The sequence below is a fragment of the Macaca mulatta genome, chromosome 5 (assembly GCF_049350105.2).
Source record: "Macaca mulatta isolate MMU2019108-1 chromosome 5, T2T-MMU8v2.0, whole genome shotgun sequence".
NCBI lineage: Eukaryota > Metazoa > Chordata > Mammalia > Primates > Cercopithecidae > Macaca > Macaca mulatta.
The window spans coordinates 194,948,438-194,972,892 of record NC_133410.1 but is presented as its reverse complement, the minus strand read 5'-3'; the positions used below and the strand labels follow the sequence as shown (position 1 = coordinate 194,972,892).

The 24,455-nt window shown below is 44.3% G+C and overlaps 1 protein-coding gene across 1 annotated transcript; it reads left to right on the top strand.

The window, feature by feature from the left end:
• Positions 1-421: 421 nt before the first annotated feature.
• MTNR1A (melatonin receptor 1A) lies at positions 422-24,179 on the top strand. The gene is made up of 2 exons (XM_001090972.5): positions 422-813; positions 20,816-24,179. The coding sequence occupies exons 1-2, from the start codon at positions 624-626 to the stop codon at positions 21,682-21,684; spliced, it is 1,059 nt and encodes a 352-aa protein (XP_001090972.1). The 5' UTR covers positions 422-623; the 3' UTR covers positions 21,685-24,179.
• Positions 24,180-24,455: the final 276 nt, after the last annotated feature.

Genomic DNA, 24,455 nt, shown 5'->3' with positions numbered 1-24,455 from the left:
CATCCGCACATATTGATTTTTACATTTTTCTTTGAAAATGTCATTTCATTATCGGAAACGTCTAGCATAATCTTAAATGGTGCAATACACAACGGAAGAGAGTCCTTAGTTTTTTCACATTTTACTAATTATGAGGCTAACCGGTGAGATAGTATTTTATTCCCATTTTGCAGAAGAAGATAAGGGCAGTGGGGCACACAGCTGGGGCACTCGCCCCAATCCCATTTCGCATTTGAGCCCAGGCAGCCTGGCCCTGCTGGGTGTACAGTCCCGCCGCAGAGAAGAAACACGTGAATGAACAGCCTCGCTGTGCGCCCACGAGGAGAGGCCCCTGGGACACAGCTCCCTCCCGCGGCGGCTGGGCCCGGCTTCCCGCACTGGGGCGCTGTCGGCCCGTGGTGCGGGGTTCGAGCCGCGGGCGGGGAGTCCAAGCGGGCTCGCGACGGACACCAGGTGTCACCTGGCCGTGGCGTCCGGTGCGGCGTGGGCGTCCGGGGGCGCGGCGTGGAGGAGCGCGCGGGATGGGGCGTGGGCGCGGGGAGCGCCGGGCGGAGCCTTAAAAAGTGGCCGGGAGGGGGGGCCAGGCGGGCGATGGCCCCGCGGCCGGGACGCGCCCAGGGACCATGCCGGGCAACGGCAGCGCGCTGCCCAACGCCTCGCAGCCCGGGCCCGGCGGGGACGGCGCGCGGCCGCAGCCCTCGTGGCTGGCATCGGCGCTGGCCTGCGTCCTCATCTTCACCATCGTGGTGGACGTCCTGGGCAACCTGCTGGTCATCCTGTCGGTGTATCGGAACAAGAAGCTCCGGAACGCAGGTAGGGCCCGCGCCGCCCCCGGGGCCAGCGCCCCTCCGCCCGCAGCCAGCCTCCCCAGCACCGGGTTCTTGTTTCTGAACACTGCGGGCTCGGAGTCACTTTTCTTATTAGAGGGGACTCTTCCTCCAGCCTGCCCATCGAAAGTGCCTTTTTCTAAGACACGGAGTCGCAGCCCCTAAGAGATGGGACGCTCCGCCAGAGTCGCGTTCTCTTTCCTATGGGGACACTCCCGTCTGGTTGTCCCGTCTGAGTTTTACTAGATTGAGAAGCATCAGGTCCAGGTTGCAGAAAGCTCCTCAAGCAGCCTCTGCAACGAAATGATCAACTGCTGGGTCTTACATGGGACTTAGTTTTCCTAACATTGTTAAAATATGGAAACACAGAAGCTGGCAAAATGCTGGAGCAGCCGCAGTGGTTTTGTTGTTCAGAGTAGTCTGTCGTTAGGAGCCTACAGTCGAAAAAAAGGCCCCTAAACATGCTGTGTCCGGCAGGCCGCGGCTCCTCCAAGTAAACAAGTTGACACTTTAAAAACAGAAGTTGTTGTGTTAGAGGAGGCAGGTAGCCAGGCGTGAGCAGAAAGAGTACACTTACGTATCATATGCAACTGCAGATAATTTTGTGCTTGAGTTAAACTTGCTTTTTCCTCCAGCAATGCATTGAACTGGTTTGTTCTGGGGGGAACCTGTGGACAGTTTGTTCTTAGGATACTGGATGTTCAGACCTCTAAGTGATGATTAGATGCTTGGTTCTCTGAAGAAACTAGTTTTTTATTTGGAGGCACTTTTGGGAGAAGGTGTGGGGAAGGAAACATGCACTTAAATGTCTGCCAAGATCAATATTTTTGTTTTAACTAGGTAGTTAAGAAAAGCTCTAATTTTGTTTAGCTCCTTTTGGGGGGACTCACCCCTGCCTCTCCCCACCCCCCGTAATGCTTTTGCAGTTTGTAATTTGAGAATTAGTTAGTTAGGCACCTAGTAACATGAATTGAGTTTGAGTTTGTAAATAGAATAAGCTCACTTCGTAGGTGACTGATATAATAACTGGAGGAATTCTGCTTTCCAAAAGAGGCTCATTCCTTCCTACCCACAAAAACGCCTTTCTCTGGACCAAACAGGTTGGGAGCACTGGGTTAACTCATCCCAGGGCATCCTTGTGGTGTGTTCTTAACTCACCTTACAGAGGAGAAACTGGGGCTGCAGGTTGTTCACAGGGACTGGAAGTGTGAGCAGGGCTGAATTCCCAGAGCTGGCCTCCAGAGCTCGCCCTGCTTCCTTGCTGTCAACAACTGCAGCACTTGGGAAGTTTGAATCCTGCAGAACCTTTCAGTTAAAAAGTGTTCACCGCCCAGGGTGGTGGCTCACGCCTGTAATCCCAGCACTTTGGGAGGCCAAGGTGGGTGGGTTGCCTGAGGTCAGGAGTTCGAGAACAGCTGGCCAACATGGTGAAACCCTGTCTCTACTAAAAATACAAAAAATCAGCTGGGTGGTGGCACACGGCTGTAATCCCAACTACATGGGAGGCTGAGGCAGGAGAATCGCTTGAACCTGGGAGGTGGAAGTTGCAGTGAGCAGAGATCGTGCCATTGCACTCCAGCCTGGGCAACAAGAGTGAAACTCCATCTCAAAAAAATAAAAAGTAAAAAGTGTTCTCGCCTGAACAATTTTACTTCTTGTGTTTTCTGAAAAAGAACTTAAGAAAATCGCTCCTTACACACACTTTGTATTTTATTTGCTAAGACATACTCTTAAGAGGACAATCCATAAAATACTACATTCCTGTCGCTTTAAGGGGAGCCCCTTAGTGAGCTTTAATCCACCCAACTTTAGAAGTTTCGTATTTTTATAATAGGGATTTTTTGTTTATATGTGCAGTTCAAGCCATTTGAGAATTTCTGGAATGGATGGTGATTTGAAACAGTGGTAAGGATAGCTGATTCAAATATAAGTTTTGGTATGCTTATTAAAAGTTTTGATGATTTTCAGACCTCCCATTTCAGCTAAATGAATTTTGTTGGCTTTAAGGATGAAATGATGGGAAGAAGAGAATGGAAGAAATGAGAAGGCGAAAGCATCTAGGCTTTGAACCATCACTTTCCTTTGGAAAGTTGGTATAATTGCCGTGATTTCTGCCACCTTCCTCCCCTCAAGGGACTGTGTTGACATTTGATTTCCCAGGGAATAAATTGAAAATGGCTAACAACCTGCATGGCAGGGACACTGGACAGCCACAGCCGAAGTAAGCTGCAACCACTGGCGTCTGTGGTGCCAACAGAATATTCGCTCTACTCGTGTCCACAATTTGATGATAGAAGTGATACTGCCATATCATATCTTCTGAGTAAATTTGATAGCATAATGGAATATTCCTGCAATGGAACGCTGGAATTAGATCTTTGCTGTGCACTTTCTGATTTCAGAAATCAGCGAAGCTAAATACCAAACTTCATTTTCCACATTTGTCGAATTGCAGATAATACCTAACCTTTTAGCCTCATAAGAGTGTTGCAATGACTGTAGTGAAATGGCACATATGAGAATACTTTGAAAAGGATAAAACAAGTAATACTGTGTTGGCTTGTTTGTTTTCTGGGTACACCTAACAAAGGTGTGCTCTGTTTGTTGGAAATCATTGCGCTATAGACCTATGATTCATGCACTTTTCTATATGTACATTATACTTAAATAAAACTTATTTTACAAAGTATCAGGCAAGAGTACAATACTATCTTGCCATTTAAAATTCAATTATCTGGCAATCTAACTGAGGTAGAATACGGCCAATATATGGAAATTAGCAAAAATGACAGGCTCTCACCTACAGATTTGTTCTGACTTAGAGTGCCACAAAACTGTGATGCTGGTGTCTAGTTCCCTGTAGATTATGAGCAGGAAGTTAGGAGGAAGATTGACACAGTTAAAGAAATAGCACATCATAGCAAGCAGCATGGGTTGAAATACACTCATTAAAAGTAGGTCTGAGAAACAGAACAAGCACAACCTTTTGTGCCTACATTGTGAGAATGCAAATAACCCTGCTCACCATTAACTGCTCCTGAAAGCGGCACAGTGCAGGAACGCATTTATTATCATCACTCGATTCACCAGCGAGAGGTGTCATCATGAGTGGTGTGTTCTTCTTAAGAAGACAGGGATATAATGCATTTTAGAAAGACACCTGTCAAAAGCAGTTTATTATTATTATTTAATCTGTGTGCACAGTAGGGTAAACTTGTCAGTATATGTTAAAAAAAAAAAAAAAAAGTAGTTTCCCAGGATGGCTCTTTGGCTGATGACTGACACTGTGCTAAGCCTCTCTTGCACTTGTTTCTTTTAGGTCTCTATAGAATGTTATAACTATCCATTCTGCATTACCACTCAGAGAGGATGCATAGAGTACGGAACGAATGTGGACTTTGGGCCTCAGAGATCTGGTTCAAATCTTGGATGTACCACGGCTGTTTTAAGATGCCGCTTATCTTATAGGGATACTAGAAGGATAAACTTAGATTCTGGCCATTAGTCCACCTACTTACCCACCCACCTATTCATCCAGCCACCCATTCATCCATCCACCCACCCATCGTCCATCCATCCATCCATCTATCCATCCATCCTACCTACCCACTTACCTATCATTTTGAGGTACAAATAATAGTATTATGCTGTTATTACTAGTATGCATCCGATGACTAGTTCTTTTTAGATTGTTTTTATTTTTTAAATGTTCATTTATTTTTAAGTGTATGTTTTAAAAAAACAAGTAGACAATGTGAACTGGAAGAGTGAAATCAGTCAGAAATGGAACGGTTAGAATCGAATTCCCATTTGTGATGTTCTGCAAAATACACAAAATCTCCATTGTCTGACTTTTCCCTTTTGTAACAACCATTATCTCTCTGCAACAAGAAGGCCTGAGATTTAAAGACTGATTATTTCGATATTCAGCTGTTCTCTAATTTTAAGTGAATCAGCTCTAGAAGCAACAGTGGCTTCCTTGGGCAAGCATGCTACTATTGAGAAACCTACGCCCTAACTTGTGCTGTGCAGACTTGGAAAATGATTTCAAGCTAACCCCGCTTCACGCGATCTCCAAGCCGAGAGGTTTCTTACTGGCACTGCTGTAGTTCCCTCCTGTAGCTTTCCACAATATTTCAAATTACTGACTCAAAGCCATTTTTTCCCCTAGAGACATTTTATTGATTTTCCCCCCTTGTATTCTTAGCTGTTGTTCAGATTTCTATGACTTTCTATCCTGGTTTGTATAGTACATTGTTATGGAACTCTAAGTTTTTACAAATATGTCAAAGTAATTCCCAGAATCCCCTGTAAACCTTATGACAGTAGTTTCAGACTCTCAGGTACATGATTGAATTTGGGTCTGATCTTTGGTTCCTCCAGCAATTCATTTCATAAGAAAGTATTTCTGACAGGAATTTTCGGTGTTAAATTCATCGCAGAAAAGATAGAGCTTACTTTTGCTGGCTTTCAGCATCATTTTTCTCTTGGCAATTTTGGAAGTTAACCAAGGATAAAATAGTCCTAGATTAAACCTCCTGCTATTAGTATTTACTGCCATTTGATGGTTCTGTTTAAAAAATATCTGCATTGAAAAGTATCACGCCTTGGAAGTCACTTTAAATCTCCACACAGTCTTTGGAGCTCATTCTACCCATTCTTCCTTAGCACCTTTAAAAAATAATCACCAGAATAACTGAAGTGAATGGTAAGATCTTTACAAGGTGCCTTGAGTTTTCCCTTTTTTTCTAAGTATTTGTAAGTTGCCTTGCTGATAGAAATACCCTTTCTTCTAAAAAGGAAATTGACATACTCCTTTAGAGTTTTCTAGTACCAAGGAGGCAATTCGTGGATTGTTGTTAAAGAAGCATTTATGCATGCACAGAGCTCTGCACGGTATCATTGGCGCCATCTCTGCCTCTTCGTGAAGGTAATCAGCCGCCTCACTTCTGCCTCTCTCAAATAATCACGTTGACCAGAAACCTGAGGGCTGTATGTGGTATCTCTGTGATTTTTAGTGCAATTAAATAATGCTGCAGATTAGAAATAAACTGCTGGATTCTCTGGATGAAGTGCTCAAACACTTGTCTTTCTACAGAGCTGTACACTTCCAGCAATCACATTGAAGATCAGTCTCAGAAGAAAAGACAGGAAATAAAATGCATCTGCATGGTGCTGAATATTATTCAGGTTAATGGAGGTGAATTTGAGTTGTTAAGCGTACAGTTCAAAAGCGTGCTCACTTGCTTTGATACTGAGTAGTTTTGGTGCTTATTGAATTGAATATGTATCTGGATAAATACTTAGTGCATTCCTACAGTATAAGGCAGAATGGAAATGGTTGGTAAATTTTTGAGGATTTGTAAAAATTCAAGGTCCTGTGCTAAGCTTGGGTCAAATGCGGCTTCTACTTTCAAAGAGATGACTTTCTATCAAGGCACTTTTGAAATATGTGTTCTTTTTATTTTCAAACAAAGATAAGACATGGAGCACAAAGGTATGAAAATAGGAGCATATTTATATAGCAGAAAACTTTTTCAAGAGAAATGTGAAAGTTGGTTGGTAGATGGTAGCTGGGGCTTAAAGCAATCATGAGAATGTTTTAAAGTTGTTATCTTAGGAGGAGAGAACAATGTCATAAGTGGGAGATGTGAAAACCAGTTCACATGTGAGATAGCAGCAGATGGAGACAGAATTAGTGAGAGAATTTCGAAGAAACTGATGAGTGATGGAGACACAGCGTAACAATTAGAGAAAAACGCACGGGCTACAGGTCTTTTGAAGAAACGGCTGCTGGAGAACGAGCTGCGAACTTCCATTTATACTTGTTTTCCTACATAGTTATTAAGTGGTGGATTATGAAAATGTGTAATCGTTAATTAGTATTTCCTCTTTGATGATTTTCTGAACATGTTTAGGAATATAGAACTCTTAGATCTTGGAAGGGATAATGTGCCTTCATCCTTCATGCATTAATTCCCTCCTTCTTTATTTAAATACTTGCTGGATGCCTCCTATGTCCATCTATAGGAGCTTAGGACACGATTTTGTTTCAAGAGAAAATTCTGGTTCACTCGTTTTTATTTTAAGATGTGGTTTAAATTGCAATTTTTACTTTTAAGATTTTTTTCTGGTTAGTTTTCATTCCATTTTTTCCTTTTATTATTTACTTACCTTTTTAGCTCCTTTAATTGTTCCCTCTGAATTTGGAATACTTTCAGCTTTTCTCATTTGTGTATATGTCTGTTTAGGTATCATACAGTCTTTTACCGTGTACTTTTTTTTAAAGATTGTTTTACGTATATAATATATATATCTTTATAGATTGAGCATTCCTTATCTATGGAAGATTAGTGCTATTATAGGTCATATTTGTTGTGGTATGTCCCTCTGAAGCACATGGCCTCTGGAACCTACTGCCTGGAGCAAAACCCTGGCTCTGCCATCCCATGCGTGTGACATTAGGGCAAGTGACCTAATTTGCTCGGTTTCCTCACTTGTTAATTTGGGACAATACTAATATTGTAAGAACTAGATGACTTGCCGTATACTTAAAGTGTATTATGATTTAAATATAACATTCCCAGAAGCAGTATAAATTCCTTTTGTTATTTAGTATTCTTGGTGTGGAGTTCTGATATGTAAATATATTTTTATTTTTAAGGCAGAATGCAATATTTCATACTTACAGGTCTTTAAATACTCTAAGTACATAAAAATGGCATCAAAGTTTTAACTTTTACTTTTATGACAATATTGTTTTACACTTTTGTAGTGTTAACTTGTTTTCCTCTCGTTGATTTAACTTTCACATATAAACAGGGTTCTATTATGATTGTGCCATTTTTAATAAAGCTCTCTTTTGGATTTAGCAGTTTAGAGTTATTATTTAGTGCAGTTAACCTGTTTATTTAAGATGGGGTTTTCACCGAGTCCTTCAAGGTTCGGAAGAGGGCCTAAGGAAAAAAGACTCCTACGCTGAAGAGAGTTCATATCGTTTTTTTGATTGCTTGTTAATGTGGCTGAAGTATTATGATTTTGTTTTTGTTAAAGTTTCATCCTAAATTCTCTAAGCGAATAAAGGTACAGTATCAGTACTTCATCTTCCGTGGAAGGGTGAAAGGCTGAACCAGTCAGGCTGTACTGTGGATGTTTTACAAGTTACAAATGTCTCACTAAACCACCCTTCTCAGAAGACAGTAACCGGGCATAGAAAATGAGCAGGATTATTTGCAGGATGTTCCACCTTTAACACTGACTGAAATCCAGATGGGAACAAGCAGGAATGTGCATGACTTCTTAAAGACACCTCTGGTGCCCTTGGTCTCTCGTGTTGTATATACAGTTTATATGCAATACAGTGTACAATGCAAAGTGTACAGTGTACAATACCTGTGTATAATATAAAGCAGTGCCAAGCTCCATCAATTTTCTCTATAGCAGCAGTCAACAATCAAGTTAGAGACCAGACGGGAACTGGAGACAGAGTGGGATAGAGAGAGAAAGGGATGAGCCAGGAGGACACGTGGGGTCCAGGAGGCAACGGAGCCCTGAGGTGCTCAGATGGAACAGGGTGTCCAAGCCACAGCAAGTACCATGAACCAGGTGTGGGGAGGACGGTGTGTCCCAGGATCAGGGTGTGAGGGGGACAGCATGGCTCATGAACAGGGTGTGAGGACAGCGTGTCCCGTGAACACTGTGTGAGGTGGGTGGCGTCTCATGAACGGGGTGTGAGGACAGCGTGTCCCGTGAACACTGTGTGAGGCAGGTGGCATCTCATGAACGGGGTGTGAGGACGGCGTGTCCCATGAACACCGTGTGAGGCAGGTGGCATCTCATGAATGGGGTGTGAGGACGGCGTGTCCCGTGAACACTGTGTGAGGCGGGCGGCATCTCATGAACGGGGTGTGAGGATGGCGTGTCCCATGAACACCGTGTGAGGCAGGTGGCATCTCATGAATGGGGTGTGAGGACAGCGTGTCCTGTGAACACTGTGTGAGGCAGGTGGCATCTCATGAATGGGGTGTGAGGACGGCATGTCCCGTGAACACTGTGTGAGGCGGGTGGCGTCTCATGAACGGGTTTGGGGAGGAGAGTGCATCCTTTGAACAGGGTGTGTGGACGGCGTGTCCCACGAAAAGAGTATTATAGTTTGGAGAGTTTAAGGAGTTAATGGAGAAGGGGTCACCAAGAATGTCACCGAATACTGCGGCGCTGTTTAAACCTGGGTGTTGCAGGGTGATGAGCTGTCATGTGTGCTGTGGAGAGCCGTGTGTGGAAGGTGGAGGGGAGCAGTGAGGCTGATGGCAGGAGGGACACGGGGTGAGAGGAGGCTCATCGGCTATGGAGAGACCCCTGTTCCATTGCAGGGATCAGGGAGGATCCTCCCTAGCCAGGACTGTGTGCCAGTGAGGAACCTTCAGTGAAGCAAGACGTGTGGTTTCCATCACAGGGGAAGAGAAGTAAGACATGAGTGAGTAATCCTGCAAAGGAAGATGGGCCACATGCCCTCAAATCCTCGCCACGGCCCTAAGCAGCTTGATTTATTCCACGTTAAGAGACTGAGGCTGTGGGAAGCTGTGACTTACCTGAGGTCACATTAGCAAGTGGCATGGCCAGGATTTGAATCTGGCTTTTGTTTCTACACTCATGGTGCACACTGCCTGTAGTAATCTGAAAAGACACGTTTCTAAGGTATAGTCTCCTTACATTTAAGAATCTAAAACATTGACTGTGTGCTTCGAGGCCTCGAAGTAAAGCCCTTCCCTTTCCCTTGTACTGCCAGAGAATATTCCTTACACACCTGCAATAGCTCAGCTTTCTCTTGTCACACAGTTAACAGGTATGCACGTGGAATTTTAAAAAACACAAACCAAGTTTGTAAATAGTTCTTTATTACTGGTCTTTATCACTGTGATGCTTAAGTTCAGGCACACTCAGTTTCTTTTAGTCTTCATGAACAGTAATTTAGGGGGCCTCTAACCTGGCTTTCCACATGGTTAAAGTCCCGTCTGAAATGAAAGGGGTGAATACTGACCTGCTGGGAAAACCAGCATCTTAGTGGATACCAGCAGAAGAGCAGGTAATTTCTGCTTTTCTGAGGGAGCAGTTCAGAGTCCAAGGGTGCATTAGTTCAATCAGCAAATGATTTCCCAACACCTATTATGTGCTGGGCTCTGCGCTCACCGTGAGAATGTAAAGGTTCATGTCCACAGTGGGGACCTGAGTCTCAGCGGAAGACAGACTGTTGGGCAAATGTGTGTGGTTTCACGTTGCCATGATATTGGAAGCAGATGCACACATAGCGAGGACGGAAGCATGGAAGAGCAGTGCGGGGAGGCAGCTACAGTCTGTAACTCCTACCCAGTATTGGGAGAGCGGTGCGGGGAGGCGGCTACAGTCCGTGACTCCTGCCCAGTATTGGAAGAGCGGTGCAGGGAGGCGGCTACAGTCCGTGACTCCTGCCCAGTATTGGAAGAGCGGTGCGGGGAGGCGGCTACAGTCCGTGACTCCTGCCCAGTATTGGAAGAGCGGTGCAGGGAGGCGGCTACAGTCCGTGACTCTTACCCTGTGTGGTTGGTTTGTGTCTGTAAGACACCATAGTAAGTAGCTCCTTTTTTCTATCAAGAAGCCAGCAACCTCTTTAGGAAACCACCCAATCCCATCATAGGGCTGAAGGTCTATTTTAGGTTTGCTGGAAACAGAACCTGAGACAGAGGCTTGGTACTCGTGCTTTGCTGAGGGCGCACTCTCGGGGGAGCTTGTAAGAAAGAGAGGAGAGCAGACCAGGGCAGGGGAAGGGGTCAGGAAGGGATAGGATCTCAGGGAAAGCCGAGACTTGGCCTCATCCGTAAGTTGGGGCCTCTGGGCATCAATCCAGCAGAGTTGCCATTACTTGAGGCAAAGGGACTGGTCATTTGTCCCAATGTCAGTGGCTCTTTGATTACTGAAGGCAGTCTTGGGGAAGGAGGCAGTCCTTGCAAAATGAAGGCACTCAGCACTCACAGACACTCTGGGGAGAAGTGCGCCAGCAGCATCTACAACAACACCTGTGAAAGACAGAGGATGTGCAGGAACCGCCTGGAGCCCAGGCTTGCTGTGGTGATGGGCCCTGCTAACCCACACGCAGAAGGAAACCCAGTCTCTGCAGTTTTAATCATTGCACAGATTTGGAGATTATCAAATGGGGAAAAAGATGACCAGAGCTGTAGAAACATAGAAGTTTTTCAGAAATACACATTTTCTTTGTTAATGAAAACTTCAGACACAGGGTCCAAACTTTGCACAGTGTCAGACAGGTTGATAGATTTCTGTGTAATTCCCAGAAAAGCAAAGTGATGCAGAAATATTCATTCAAATGCAAATCAGCCTGAGGATTGCAGAGTGTGGGGTTTCTAAAAAAGAGCAAAAATGACTGATAAAAGGTAAGAGTCTGGCCCAGGATAGGAAATTCCTGTATTTTCACTCAGCTGAGAGTTTCACTAGTTAATGATGGCATATTTAGCATAAAAAAAAGCATTACACAAATGGCTGCTGCAGGCCAGGCATGATGGCTTATGCCTGTAATCCCAGTACTTTGGGAAGCCAAGGTGGGCAGATCACAAGGTCAAGAGATCGAGACTATCCTGGCCAATATGGTGAAACCCCATCTGAACTAAAAATACAAAAATTAGCTGGGCATGGTGGCATATGCCTGTAGTCCCAGCTACTCGGGAGACTAAGGCAGGAGAATGGTGTGAACCCCGTGTGAGAGTGGGGGGCGGTGGAGTTTGCAGTGAGCTAAGATCGCACCACTGCATACCAGCCTGGTGACAGAGCCAGACTCCATCTCAAGAAAAACAAATAAAAATAAAAAAATAGCTGCTGCTCCATTTCCACTTCCCAAATCTTACAAAAAATTTTTTTGTGGATGAGGCAATCCTATAATTATGCAGAAAACGGAATTCTGGGGAGCATAGTTCCGGTTCAGCTAGATTGACGCAACACTAATTCAACACAGTCCACCCCTTGGCAACTTGGATTCTATCTATAGATCTCTTTTAACCATATTTAACTTCAAAATAAAGGAAATATCAACATTATGCTTCCATCTAACGATGCAACTATCGCTTGTAAAATTGAAAATACATTAACCCTCTTTGTAAAAGAAAGTACAGTCTTTTTATCCAACTTTATGTGATTTTTATTATTCTAGTTGAGTCACATTTCCCATTTGATATCCTATCACTTAAATTCTGAGATACAAGGTTCACTACTAACACATCTTATAGGAGATGGCAGGGGAATAGCAGAGGGAAAGAGACACAAAGTTATTACTATATTCACAAATTATTCATGGTAAAGCAAGCAGGAAATACTCATAATTATTTTAGCCCTCATTTCTGCAGTTGGCCAGGTGGCCGTAGTGGGTATTTGGAGCTACCATGTCCTCCCCGCTCCCTCTGCCCTCTGGCTCTTTGCTTGTTGTGGTGGCTGAAGCCTTCATTCCTAACACTCTGGGACACTGGCATTCCCGCCTGTATTGGGTTAGTTTCCCGTTGGCTTCAATCCCAGGGCACAGGGGCACTGAGACACTCTACGGAGTTCTGGCATGCCAGACCTGTACTTCCTTGCTCTTATTGTGTAATAATAACCCAGTTTCCCCTTGATAATCAGGACTAAACACGTTAAGCACAGTAATTCCCTTCTTTGTCTATTGATTCACTAGAATGAGGAGCCCCCAGGTGGCACTCTCAACCTCAGTTTTTTTATTTTCTGTTTTTTTTTGAGACAGGATCTCACTCTGTTGTCCGAGCTGGAGTGCAGTGGTGCCAGCATGGCTCCCTACAGCTTTGAACTCTTGGGCTCAAGTGATCCACTCACTTCAGCCACCCAAAGTGCCAGGATCTGTGCCTAGTCTCAATTTCCAGTTTAATGAAACCAATGAAGTGTCTCCTGGTGGAAGCATTGCTCCCTTGGGAACTAAGACTTTAGACCAACAGAACCTAAGGTTTCAGAGAAAGGAGGCAAACATTTTGCTAGGGTATCACCAGGGTAATTTGAGAGGATGAGCAGCCATTTTCACCCTTGATTTTCTGATTCATGAATCCTGGCCATGGGACGAACAACACTCTATGTTAATCACTGATTTATAGCAGGTGCCACATGATAGGGGTCTGTACCCTCGGCTCACCCACCTGGTGCTGAAACTGAACCTTCAAAAGCCATTCCACCAATCTGTCAGGTCAGCTGTTTGGAGATGGGAAACTGGTAGGGCAGTGAATTCCCAGGACATGGCCCCATTGCTGTACTTCATTGCTGTCAGAGGAATTCCTTAGTCAAAAGCAATGCCATGAGGAATACCATCATGGTGGATAAGGCATCCTTTAAGTCCGTGGATGTTAGGTTGCTGGAAGATTTAAGGGCCTGAAAAGGTAGGAAAGGCAAATCCATACTCAAGAGTTTGTCTCTGTTCCAGCCAGAACAAACCACTGCTCCCTTTGATGATGGAAGTGGTATGTAATCCACCTACCAGCAGCATCTGGCTGAGTTTCCCAGGGAACAGTGCTCCGTTGGCGTTCTCTCCACTCTCGGCAGGCTGGACATCCAGCAGTGCCACAGTGGCTGCATCCAGATCAGTTTTCATGAGGAGTGATCTGCTGCTGAGCTCATGAATAACTTCTATCCTTGCTGCCATGACAACTTTGTGAGTCCATTGGTCAAGGACTAGTAGCCAAAGACAGATTAACTGATATACACAGGTTCCACCATCAAGACACAAATATCTTCACACTGAGTGTCCATTCTGAGAGGTCTGTGTGCCTATGTCTTCTCCAGAGCCCCGTAACTGGTTTTCTAATTATGTTTCTTCCAAATCCTTGCCCATCTAGCTCAATGGTCCCTAACCTTTTTGGAACCAGGGACTGGTTTCATGGAAGACAGTTTTTCCACAGGGCAGGGTGGGGGAATGGTTTTGGGATGAAACTGTCCCACCTCAAATCATCAGGCATTAGTTAGATTCTCATAAGGAGTGTGCAACCTCGATCCCTCACATGGAGTTCACGACAGGGTTCACGCTCCTATGAGAATGTAATACCGCTGCTGAGCTGACAGGAGGGGGAGCTTCGGCGGTAATACTTGCTCACGTGCCACTCACCTCCTGCTGTGCAGCCTGGTTCCTACCGGGTCACGGACCCAGTCTGTGGCTAATGGTCAGCTAGATCAGTGGCTAATGGTCAGTTAGATCAGGCATCTCCAACCTGATCGAGCTGACCATTAACCACTGCCTATGAATCTAGCTGACCATTAGCCATTGTCCCCATCAGGTCGGGGACCCCTGATCTAGCTGATCATTAGCCACTGCCCATTAATCAGTGCAGATCTGAACCTGTGGCCCTCTCTCCTTCCAGGACAAATGAACAACCAGTTTGAAGTTCTTTTTGAAGCATTGCTCCAAGTTCTGTTTCCTGGGAGGGTCTTCCTCCATCCTTGTTTTTCAGGGCCATACTGGATTGGATCTGTAGTGCTGCAACCCTCCAGTTTCAGGTAGTGTCCGTAGATCATGAAAAGCCATATGGAAACCAGGCAAGAAGGTTTTTTTTTTTCTTTCTTATTCAGCTGCTCAGGGGCACATCCTCATGAGGCCATAGGAGCATGCTGAGGGAATGGAGGCAGGGTGGCAGGAATGTGGGCCATGGCCTCTAAGCCACTTGCTCATGCATCTTCCCTGTGCCTTCAGGAGCTGCTGGAGCCAGATCTTGGATGCACGGCTTCTGTTTGATGTTGTGATGGGCAACTTTATGATTTGGTAGGTCACACAGCACCTGGTCCTTGAGAGAGCTTTCAGATCACATGGTCACTTGGGTGTCCATGTTCAAGCATTCAGACTCTACTAAGGTCAAGTAGGAAGTAAAAAATGGTATCTGCAAAGGAGAGCACAGATTTGCTGCAAAATACTAAGGGTCCGTGTTATGAGTCATCTGAATGTGCCTGCTAAGGCCTTCTTACAGTCTCCCTATTACATGCAGTGGTCCCTCCATATCCATGGGTTCCACTTTCAGGGATTCAACCAATCATGGCTTGAAAATACAATCTTTGAGGGATGTGGAACTCAAAGATATAGAGGGCCAACTTCACATATTCACAGGTTCTGCAGGGCCAACTGTGGGACATGAGCATTGACATGGTTTGGCTGTGTCCCCAGCCAAATCTCATTTCGAATTCCCATGTGTTGTCAGGGACCTGGCGGGAGGTAATTGAATCACAGGGGCAGGTCTTTCCCATGCTGTTCGCGAGATAGTGAATGAGTCTCACAAGATCTGATGGTTCTATAAGGGGGAGTTTCCCTGCACAAGCTCTCTCTTTGCCTGCTGCCATCCATGTAAGATGTGACTTGCTCCTCTTTGTCTTCCGCCATGATTGTGAGGCTTCCCCAGCCACGTGGAACTGTAAGTCCATTAAGCCTCTTTCTTTTGTAATTGCTCAGTCTGAAGTATGTCTTTATCAGCAGCATGAGAATGGACTAATACAGGCATCCATGAATTTGGGTGTCTATGGAGATCGTGGAGCCAGTCCCTGCTGATACCAAGGGACAACCATAGAAACAATTCAAGCACCATTGGTGTCTTAGCCTGTTCCTGCTGCTATAACAATATAGACTGGGAAGTTGTAAATAACTGAAACGTGTTTTTCACAGTTCTGGAGGCTGGGAAGCCCAAGATCAAGGTACTGGCAGATTTGGAGTCTGGTGAGGGTTGCTCTCTGCTTCCAGGATGGTGCCTTCTTGCTGTGTCTTCTGGAGCAGATGAATGCTGAGTCTTCACATGGTGGAGGGACGAACAACTCCCTGGCACCTCTTTTATAAAGGCACTAATCTCATCTGTAAGGGCTCCACCCTCATGACTTAATCACTTCCTAAAGGCCCCACCTCTCAATACCATCACATTGGCGATTAAGTGTCAACACATAAATTTTGGGGGAGACACATTTAAACCATAGCCATTGGATCAGATGGATCAGGTGGCTGAGCAGCCTTCAGGGCCTTGTTCTGGGCTCCAGTCCACACTACAGCTTTTTGAGTCACTCAGGAAATGGGTTTGTTTAGTACGTCCAACCCATTGTATGGTTGGTGTATTTTGTTTTTCATCTTAGTGTTTGGAGGGTGATACAATGACATTGTTTTCACCTTGGAAGGTGAGTACAGGTTTGTTTTGTTTTGTTTTGTTTTAATAGAGTCTTGCTGTGTTGCCAGGCTGGAGTGCAGTGGTGCGATCTCAGCTCACTGCAACCTCCACCTCCTGGGTTCAAGCAATTCTCAGCCTCCCGAGTAGCTGGGACTTCAGGTGCACACCACCACGCCCAGCTAATTTTTGTATTTTTAGTAGAGATGGGGTTTCACCATGTTGGCCAGGATGGTCTGGATCTCTTGACCTTGTGATCCCCCGCCTCAGCCTCCCAAAGTGTTGGGATTACAGGCGTGAGCCACCGCGCCTGGCCCAGGTGGTCTTTTAAGGAATTCTTTTGCCCCTGCGGCTGTGACTACCAGTGTCCCTTAACTACTGGAAATAGGGTTTCTAATACTTTAAATCTAGTCCTGTTACAGAATCAACTGCAGGTAACCCAAAACCAATACAGAGAAACCCTCCCAAAGGTTCTCCTTGGTCCACTTCCAGAACCAAATTCTGCATCAGTCTGGGTTCAATCAATCCAAGAAGCAAAATTGCTCGAGCAGTTGTGTGAGCTGATGGAATAGTGTATTTGAGGCTTTCGCTTCTGTATCTGGCGCTGCTGTTTAAAGTTCACGGAGTTGAGAAGGAAAGCTGATGTTAGGAGGGGATGCAGGGGAAGCTAGAACCTGGGAGGAAGGACTGGAGCTCTGGAGGATGGTCAAAACTCACCTTATGAATTGGTCTCTCACTTCCTCCAAGCCAGGAGGAGGTGAGCAGGAGCTGGAGAAGCTGTGGGCACACTGCTGCCGCCCACCCCCTGCAGGGCAGCAGGTAAGACTCAGAGCGCCGAGCTTGCAGTGGCATCTGGCACTTGACACAGATGGTCTGAGCACAGACAGCAATCTGCTGCTGCACTTCTGCCTTCAAAATCTCACGCAATTGCCTCTTGTGGGGAACACTAACCTGGAGCGGTGCAAGAAAAAGTCTTTTCAGCTTCGTGAAGTTGACACAATATAAACCCACCGTACATTGATTAACCCTCGGCCAGGTACTGTTCAAGGTGGAGGGAGAAGATGTCAAAGCAGGCAGTGTCCTCACCGAGGTGACAGCTGGGGCTGTGGGAGATGGGGAGAAGTAGAGACATAATTGCGATAAACAGAAAAGCAACGCCGTGTTGCTGTGTCATTCCCAGAAGGGACTCACGGGACTAGTTCTGAGGAAGGCATTCCCGGCAAGCTGACATTTTAGTTGTCTGTTACCTTATTTTATTCATATCTATGCCATATTTCACTTCCAATTTAAAGTTTTATTCCTGGGAGCAAATATTGACTGTGCATTTTATAGTTGGTGAGGCTGATTGCTGTCCGTCTTGTTGCCAGCATACTGACTTCTAAGTGTTTTCCTCCCCCATCTTCTCTTTAGAAGGTTCTAGTTCTAATATGCTTCTTTAGAATTGTGCCTGGAGAGGCTGTAAGCCAGGATGTAGCCACAGGGCCCAGTTTCTGAGTCTCATATCTGTAGGAGCACAGGAGCTTTCTCAGGGAAATAACATTGAACAACACCAATTCATAGCATTGCTATAATCCTGACTCTCACTAAGCAGTCGTATGACTTCATCCAATTTAACTCTATATTTTTGTTTTCTCATCTTTAAAAACTAGGAATTATCCAGGGAGATCATTAACACATCTCTCAATTTTAACATCCTATTATTCTACGATTCTGCCACAGTAAGGATTGGAACTATATTCAACAGAGAAGAAATCGTTACCCACGAACAGACATTATTTGACATTTCAGAATGCATTATTAAGCTTGTTGCATACAGTCCTGGATATCTGTAGAAATGGGTAGATTGTCCGTATGTCTGGAGTTACATAGATTTCAGAATGGAATAGATGAACTTATAATGTGTATAATTATAATTGGATAATTCAATTACTCTTATCTGGTGAATTTCATAAAAGAAAAAAGGAAATTCCCTTTTTCCTTCTCCCCCAGACACCACACACTCCCCATGCACACATGAACGCCTGTGCTAAAGCTTTATGTGAGCTACCTGATAGCCATACCTGTATGGAGTCTGTGGCTTAATTAATTTTCACCAAGCATTTGTAAAACGGGATTAATTCAAAGAATTAAACTAATGATCTAATTAATGTAATTACTTGAATTATAAGGCAATGTAATTACTATAAAATAAATGAAGCAGGGTATTCGAGCCATGAAAGAAATTTACGACATCATTTGTGATTTCATTTTTAAGGTCTTTTAAAAATAAATCCAATATTAGGCCAGTTTGTCATCATGACACTCTGGGTAAAAATGTGCTGTTAGAATGATAATTTAATTTGGAACAGAATTTCACATAGTATAGATACTTCTAAAGCATTAAACATTTTGAGCTAATAATTTATTAAAATATGCCTCTTAGGAATGGAGGTGTTTCAACACTAATTGAAAGTGATCTGTGGGAAAAATAAACTTGCCTTTGTAACTTTAATTTGGATGAATACAACCAATTTTTAAAGAATTTGCTTTTATGACAATTTATCTGAAATTCCTAAATAAATGGCACAGATTTTACCTTTCTTTCATCATGACTGCTATGGGCTGTTTCATTTCAAATGTTGGGAAGTGACAGTTTAATGAACTCATCAAGTGTATGAGCAAAAGTCACTGTATTTATTGGGTGTGGTCTAGGACGCAAATATGAGGAAATGTACTCATATTTGCAAATATGAGGAAATGTACTCATATTTGCAAATATGAGGAAATGTACTCATATTTGCAAATATGAGGAAATGTACTCACGAGGGCCACTGTCTCGAGTCAGGCAGGGAAGCCTGGCTTACAGGTCAATAGAATAGAAGGTGAAATCTTCTGTCCCTCCACCTGGGGCTCCCTCCGTCCCTGTCTAGCGCACCCCTTTCCTCACTGCTTCTGGTTCGGTGTATGCTCTGGTGCTGCTGCTTACTCTAGTGTAATTTTCTCTTTCTTTTTTTTAATTCGAGATGGAGTTTTGCTCTTGTTGCCCAGGCTGGAGTACAATGGCGCAATCTCTGCTCACTGTAGCCTCCGCCTCCCGGGTTCAAGCAATTCTCCTGGCTCAGCCTCCCAAGTAGCTGGGATTACAGGCACCTGTCACCACGCCCAGCTAATTTTTGTATTTTTAGTAGAGACGGGGTTTCACCATGTTGGCGAGGCTGGTCCTGAACTCCTGACTTTTGATCCACCCACCTCGGCCCCGCAAAGTGCTGGGATTACAGGTGTGAGCCACCACTCCTGGCCACTCTAGTGTAATTTTTTTGGCTTTTCCTGTCTCTCAATTCCTGTTTCCCCAGCACCAAATATATGCATTTAATATGTAAACTGAATTGAATTTATTATAATTTAACCTGAGTAAAAAGCAGTACAAAGTGGTTTAAGACCCTTCAAAGGAGGAGGCTCTTACCTCTAGGTGGGCTCTTACCTCTAGGTGGGCAAACGAGCAAAGGCCTCGGCATTTCTATTTGAGATAGACTTGGGAGAACGGGTAACATTTAGAAAGTTGCTGTGAGGAGCCATTCGAGGCAGAAGGAATAGTAAGAAACAAAGGCAGAAGAGCCGCAGAAGGGAAAAACCATATTTGCAGAACATCTCATAAAATTTGACTAACGTAGCTGGGAGCAATGTATCACACCTGCCATCCCAGCACTTTGGGAGGCCGAGGTGGGTGGATGGCCTGAGCCCAGGAGTTTGAGACCAGCCTGGACAAAATGGCAAAACCCAATCTCTACAAAAATACAAAAACCAGCCTGGTATGGTGGTGTGCGCTTGTGGTCCCCACTATTTGGGAGGCTGAGGTGGGAGGATGAGCCCTGGAGGTGGAGGTTAGGGTGAACCAAGATCAGATCATTGCACTCCAGACTGGGTGACAGAACAAGACTCGGTCTCAAAATAAATAAATAAATAAATAATAAAAATTAAAAAGTGACCAGAGTTTTTTTTTTTCTATAATTAAATATGTGTTGCTATGTTGAGAAAATTAATAGTTAGACTATTTAGGGTTTAAGTTTTGTAACATAAGTTCTTTATAAAATCTAGGAGAATTTCTGCATTTTCCTTTGGTTCAAGGTGAGGGAGTCGTAGAATAAGAACATTTCTCTGGTGTAAGACACGGTGCATGGCACTCGCCACAGATAGTCTCATGTCATGCTCACCGCAGCCCTAAGAGGAAGATGCTCATTATCCCATCATCTAGGAGAGGAGGCAGAAGCTTGGGGAGGTCAAGTAACGTGCCCCGGTTGGACAGTTGGTATGGATTGAAGCGGTGTTCTCATCCAGACGGCCGATGACACAGCCCTCTCGGTCGTAACTCCCGCGCTGTGGGATCAGCGAGAACAGAAGCTAGAGGCCCCTTGGGAGCTGCTGCAGGACTCCAGAGGGAATGAAGACTTGAACTTAAGGCAGTTGTGGCTGGCTGGAGACATAACATCATATGAGATTGCTCAGGTGATGTAGAAGGCTCTAGAACAACAGATGGAATGCAAGTATTCTGATCTCAGGACTTTTTAAGAAATGAGAAACTGAAGGGTTTGAAAGACAGTAGTTTTGAACAGGGAACAGGGAACAGGGCCTGTTCTGGGGAGGCGGGAACGTGTGAACAGTGGATTTGATATGTCACAAGTGGCAGTGGGCTGGCGTCCTGTGAAATGGCCTCCAGTTCATTTGCAGTGTGGCAGCAGCTGTGACGTCAGGTCATCAGAGCTGCAGGCAGAAGCAGCTCCTTCTTTAACAATTGTAACAGAAAACCCAGTGTGAACTGGTATTCACTGTATTTTCTAAACGTTTCTCTTTCAGGAAACATCTTTGTGGTGAGCTTAGCGGTGGCAGACCTGGTGGTGGCTGTTTATCCGTACCCGTTGGTGCTGACGTCGATATTTAACAATGGGTGGAACCTGGGGTATCTGCACTGCCAAATCAGTGGGTTCCTGATGGGCCTGAGCGTCATCGGCTCAATATTCAACATCACCGGCATTGCCATCAACCGCTACTGCTACATCTGCCACAGTCTCAAGTACGACAAACTGTACAGCAGCAAGAACTCCTTCTGCTATGTGCTCCTCATATGGCTCCTGACGCTGGTGGCTGTCCTGCCCAACCTCCGTGCCGGGACTCTCCAGTACGACCCGAGGATCTACTCGTGCACCTTCGCACAGTCCGTCAGCTCTGCCTACACCATCGCTGTGGTGGTTTTCCACTTCCTCGTCCCCATGATGATTGTCATCTTCTGTTACCTGAGAATATGGATCCTGGTTCTCCAGGTCAGACAGAGGGTGAAGCCTGACCGCAAACCCAGGCTGAAACCACAGGACTTCAGGAATTTTGTCACCATGTTTGTGGTTTTTGTCCTTTTTGCCATTTGCTGGGCTCCTCTGAACTTCATTGGCCTGGCCGTGGCTTCTGACCCCGCCAGCATGGTGCCTAGGATCCCAGAGTGGCTGTTTGTGGCGAGTTACTACATGGCCTATTTCAACAGCTGCCTCAATGCCATTATATACGGGCTACTGAACCAAAATTTCAGGAAGGAGTACAGAAGAATTATAGTCTCGCTGTGTACAGCCAGGATGTTCTTTGTGGATAGCTCTAACGACGTGGCCGATAGGGTTAAATGCAAGCCGTCTCCACTGACGACCAAAAACAATCTAGTAAAGGTGGACTCGGTTTAAAACGGCACCGCATTCCCCGCGAGATGCACACGCTACTCAAGGCCTCACGCCTTTCCGTGTTGCCTTTCCTGTTGACAGAAAAGCCGGGTGGTGGAGGAACCTTCCAGCTTTACCTTTTTGCTGCCATAGTTTCTGAACTAATGTACTGTCAGCTTTGTAAACACCTCCAATTCTACCAGTCAAGAGAAGTACAGAATGTATAGAGTTACATGTTAACTGAGGAATGTGGTTCAGGGCTGGGGTGAGAGTGAGCTGCTGACTGCATTCAGGGGAAGGAGTGTGCAAACTTTTATTGTAAATGAGGGCCACAAAAGGGGTAATTGCATTCTTCTTCGCTTTTTGAAGATTTCTAGCAGAAAAATGAATAGAGAATTTTATTTATAAATGAGCAAACGGAACAATTTTTTTTTTTTTGTAAATGGAACAATGAAAGTGGGATGAGTGCCTCTTATTACAGAGGGAAAGGCTGAACATAAATCAGTTAATGGCTTATCAACAATCACAACCACAACCAACACCACAAACCTTTCAGTTGGCGGAGTTAGCATTGGGTAGCTACACTCATGGTCATAAATGTTTGCTGCTCTATACTACAAGTTGTGCATACAACCAGATAAAGAACTAAATTATAGGCTGGGCACAGTTGCTCACACCTGTAATCCCAGCCCTTTGGGAGGCTGAGACGGGCAGATCAGCTGAGCTCAGGAGTTCGAGACCACCCTGGGCAACATGATGAAATCCCATCTCTAATAAAATACAAAAAATTAGCCGGGTGTGGTGGTGCACGCCTGTAATCCCAGCTACTCAGGAGACTGAGGCAGGAGAATCCCTTGAGCCCTGGAGGCAGAGGTTGTGGTGAGCCGAGATCCTATCAGTGCATTCCAACTTGGGCTACAGAATGAGACTCCGCCTCAAAAAAAAAAAAAAAAAAACTAAATTATATTACAGAGCTCTTATTCACATGTCAATTACCCTGGGACTTTAAAGTAGTAGCTATGTATACAATTTTATTTAAATGTACTAGACATTTGGCTTATTATTATTGTGTCACTGAGCAGCCGTTTTGAATTGATCTCTGTTAATTCATTAATTTGTCAAATGAGCTCAGTTAAAAATGACAAATGAGCTCAGTTAAAAATGACAAAAGATCAAGTTGCTGTAGACTTTTTGATATGGTGCTGAATCTGTTCTAGATTGACGCTTTAGTTGTGCAAGTAAATAACTGAAACCAGATAGCTTTTCTTTTATAGATACTGCAAAACAATGTTCTTCAATAATTCATTTTAGAATTTCACTGCCCTAATAGTACTGAAAGTCTGAGCGAAGAAAAAATGCATTGCAAAACTATGCTTTCATAAACTTTGGCGGAAGTTTACCCAAATGGTTATTTGAGACTACTGTGAGATATGTTATATCAAGTGTTTTGCTACAGATTATAACCATGTTTTCTTGTATTTTAAAAGTCTGTAGCAAAGCTGTCACATACGAGAATAAATTGCTGATTTGCAACTATATACGTAAGACAACAAGTTATCTGGATATATTTGCTAATGATTCTCTTCATTAAGCCTATTTGGAAAACACCAAATTATGTTTGTCATTGTTGGGGGGGGTGTGTGTGTGTGTGTGTGTAAGTTGTCTCCAAAACTTTACCCAAGTCATTTATGTGTAAAAGTTCTGAGTTCTTATCAAAATCAAATTTAAATAGTAAAGATAATATTTAGGCCAGGTTCCAAATTTCAGATAACCGAAACTTAAAAAATTAACCATGCTCAACTGAAGGCTTTTTGCAGTTTATTTTACACTCTTTTCTTGATGCTTGGTATGAATTACTATGTTGCGATATGATTCCTTTGTTCTTTATGGAATTTTATTTCTTTATTTCTATATTGTACTATATTTGAACTATATGTCAGCAAACATAGTGAATAGAAAACTGTGCCCTTTAAAATATTGCCAAGAGTATCTCACCTGAAAATCAAGAATGTAACTTTAAAATATTGAAATGATTTTTCACTACCATCAGATAGTTAAAATATTGCCAATGGAACAGCAACTCAGAAAGATCAAAGTAGAGACCCTGGTTTCCCCTACTAGAATCCCATGTAGAAGTCTCATAATCATTCGAGGTATTTTCTCTGGTTCCTCACTGTGATATCAATAAGTAGAGCGTCCTTAGCTCTGTGTTTTTCCCTCTGGAAAAACTCGGATATGTAATCAGTTGTGCTTGATATTTTCAGTGTACAAATTATTTTGTAGTCTCTTTGGAAGATTATCTCTTTCAAGACCATTAGATTAGGACTTATCAAATGACTGTTGCACAGGACTAGTGGGTGCCTGGGTAGCATCGTGTAGTATCACTGGAGATGTGCTCCTTATTCAAGGAAGCGACTTTATCTCTTTCTTTTTTTCTTTTTGAAACAGAGCCTTGCTCTGTCACCAGACTGGAGTGCAGTGGTGCAATCTTGGCTCACTGCAACCTCTGCCTTCCGGGTTGAAGCAATTCTCCTGCCTCAGCCTCCCGAGTAGCTGGGACTACAGGTGTGTGCCACCATGCTCAGCTATTTTTTGTGTGTGTGTATTTTAGTAGAGATGGGGTTTCACCATGTTGGCCAGGATGGTCTCAATCTCTTGACCTTGGGATCCATCCACCTCGGCCTCCTGAAGTGCTGGGATTACAGGTGTGAGCCACCGCGCCCGGCCCGGAAGCAGCCTTTTTCATGAAATCTGCTAAGCTGTATTAAGGAGCTGTTGGCCTGTATTGAGGCAAG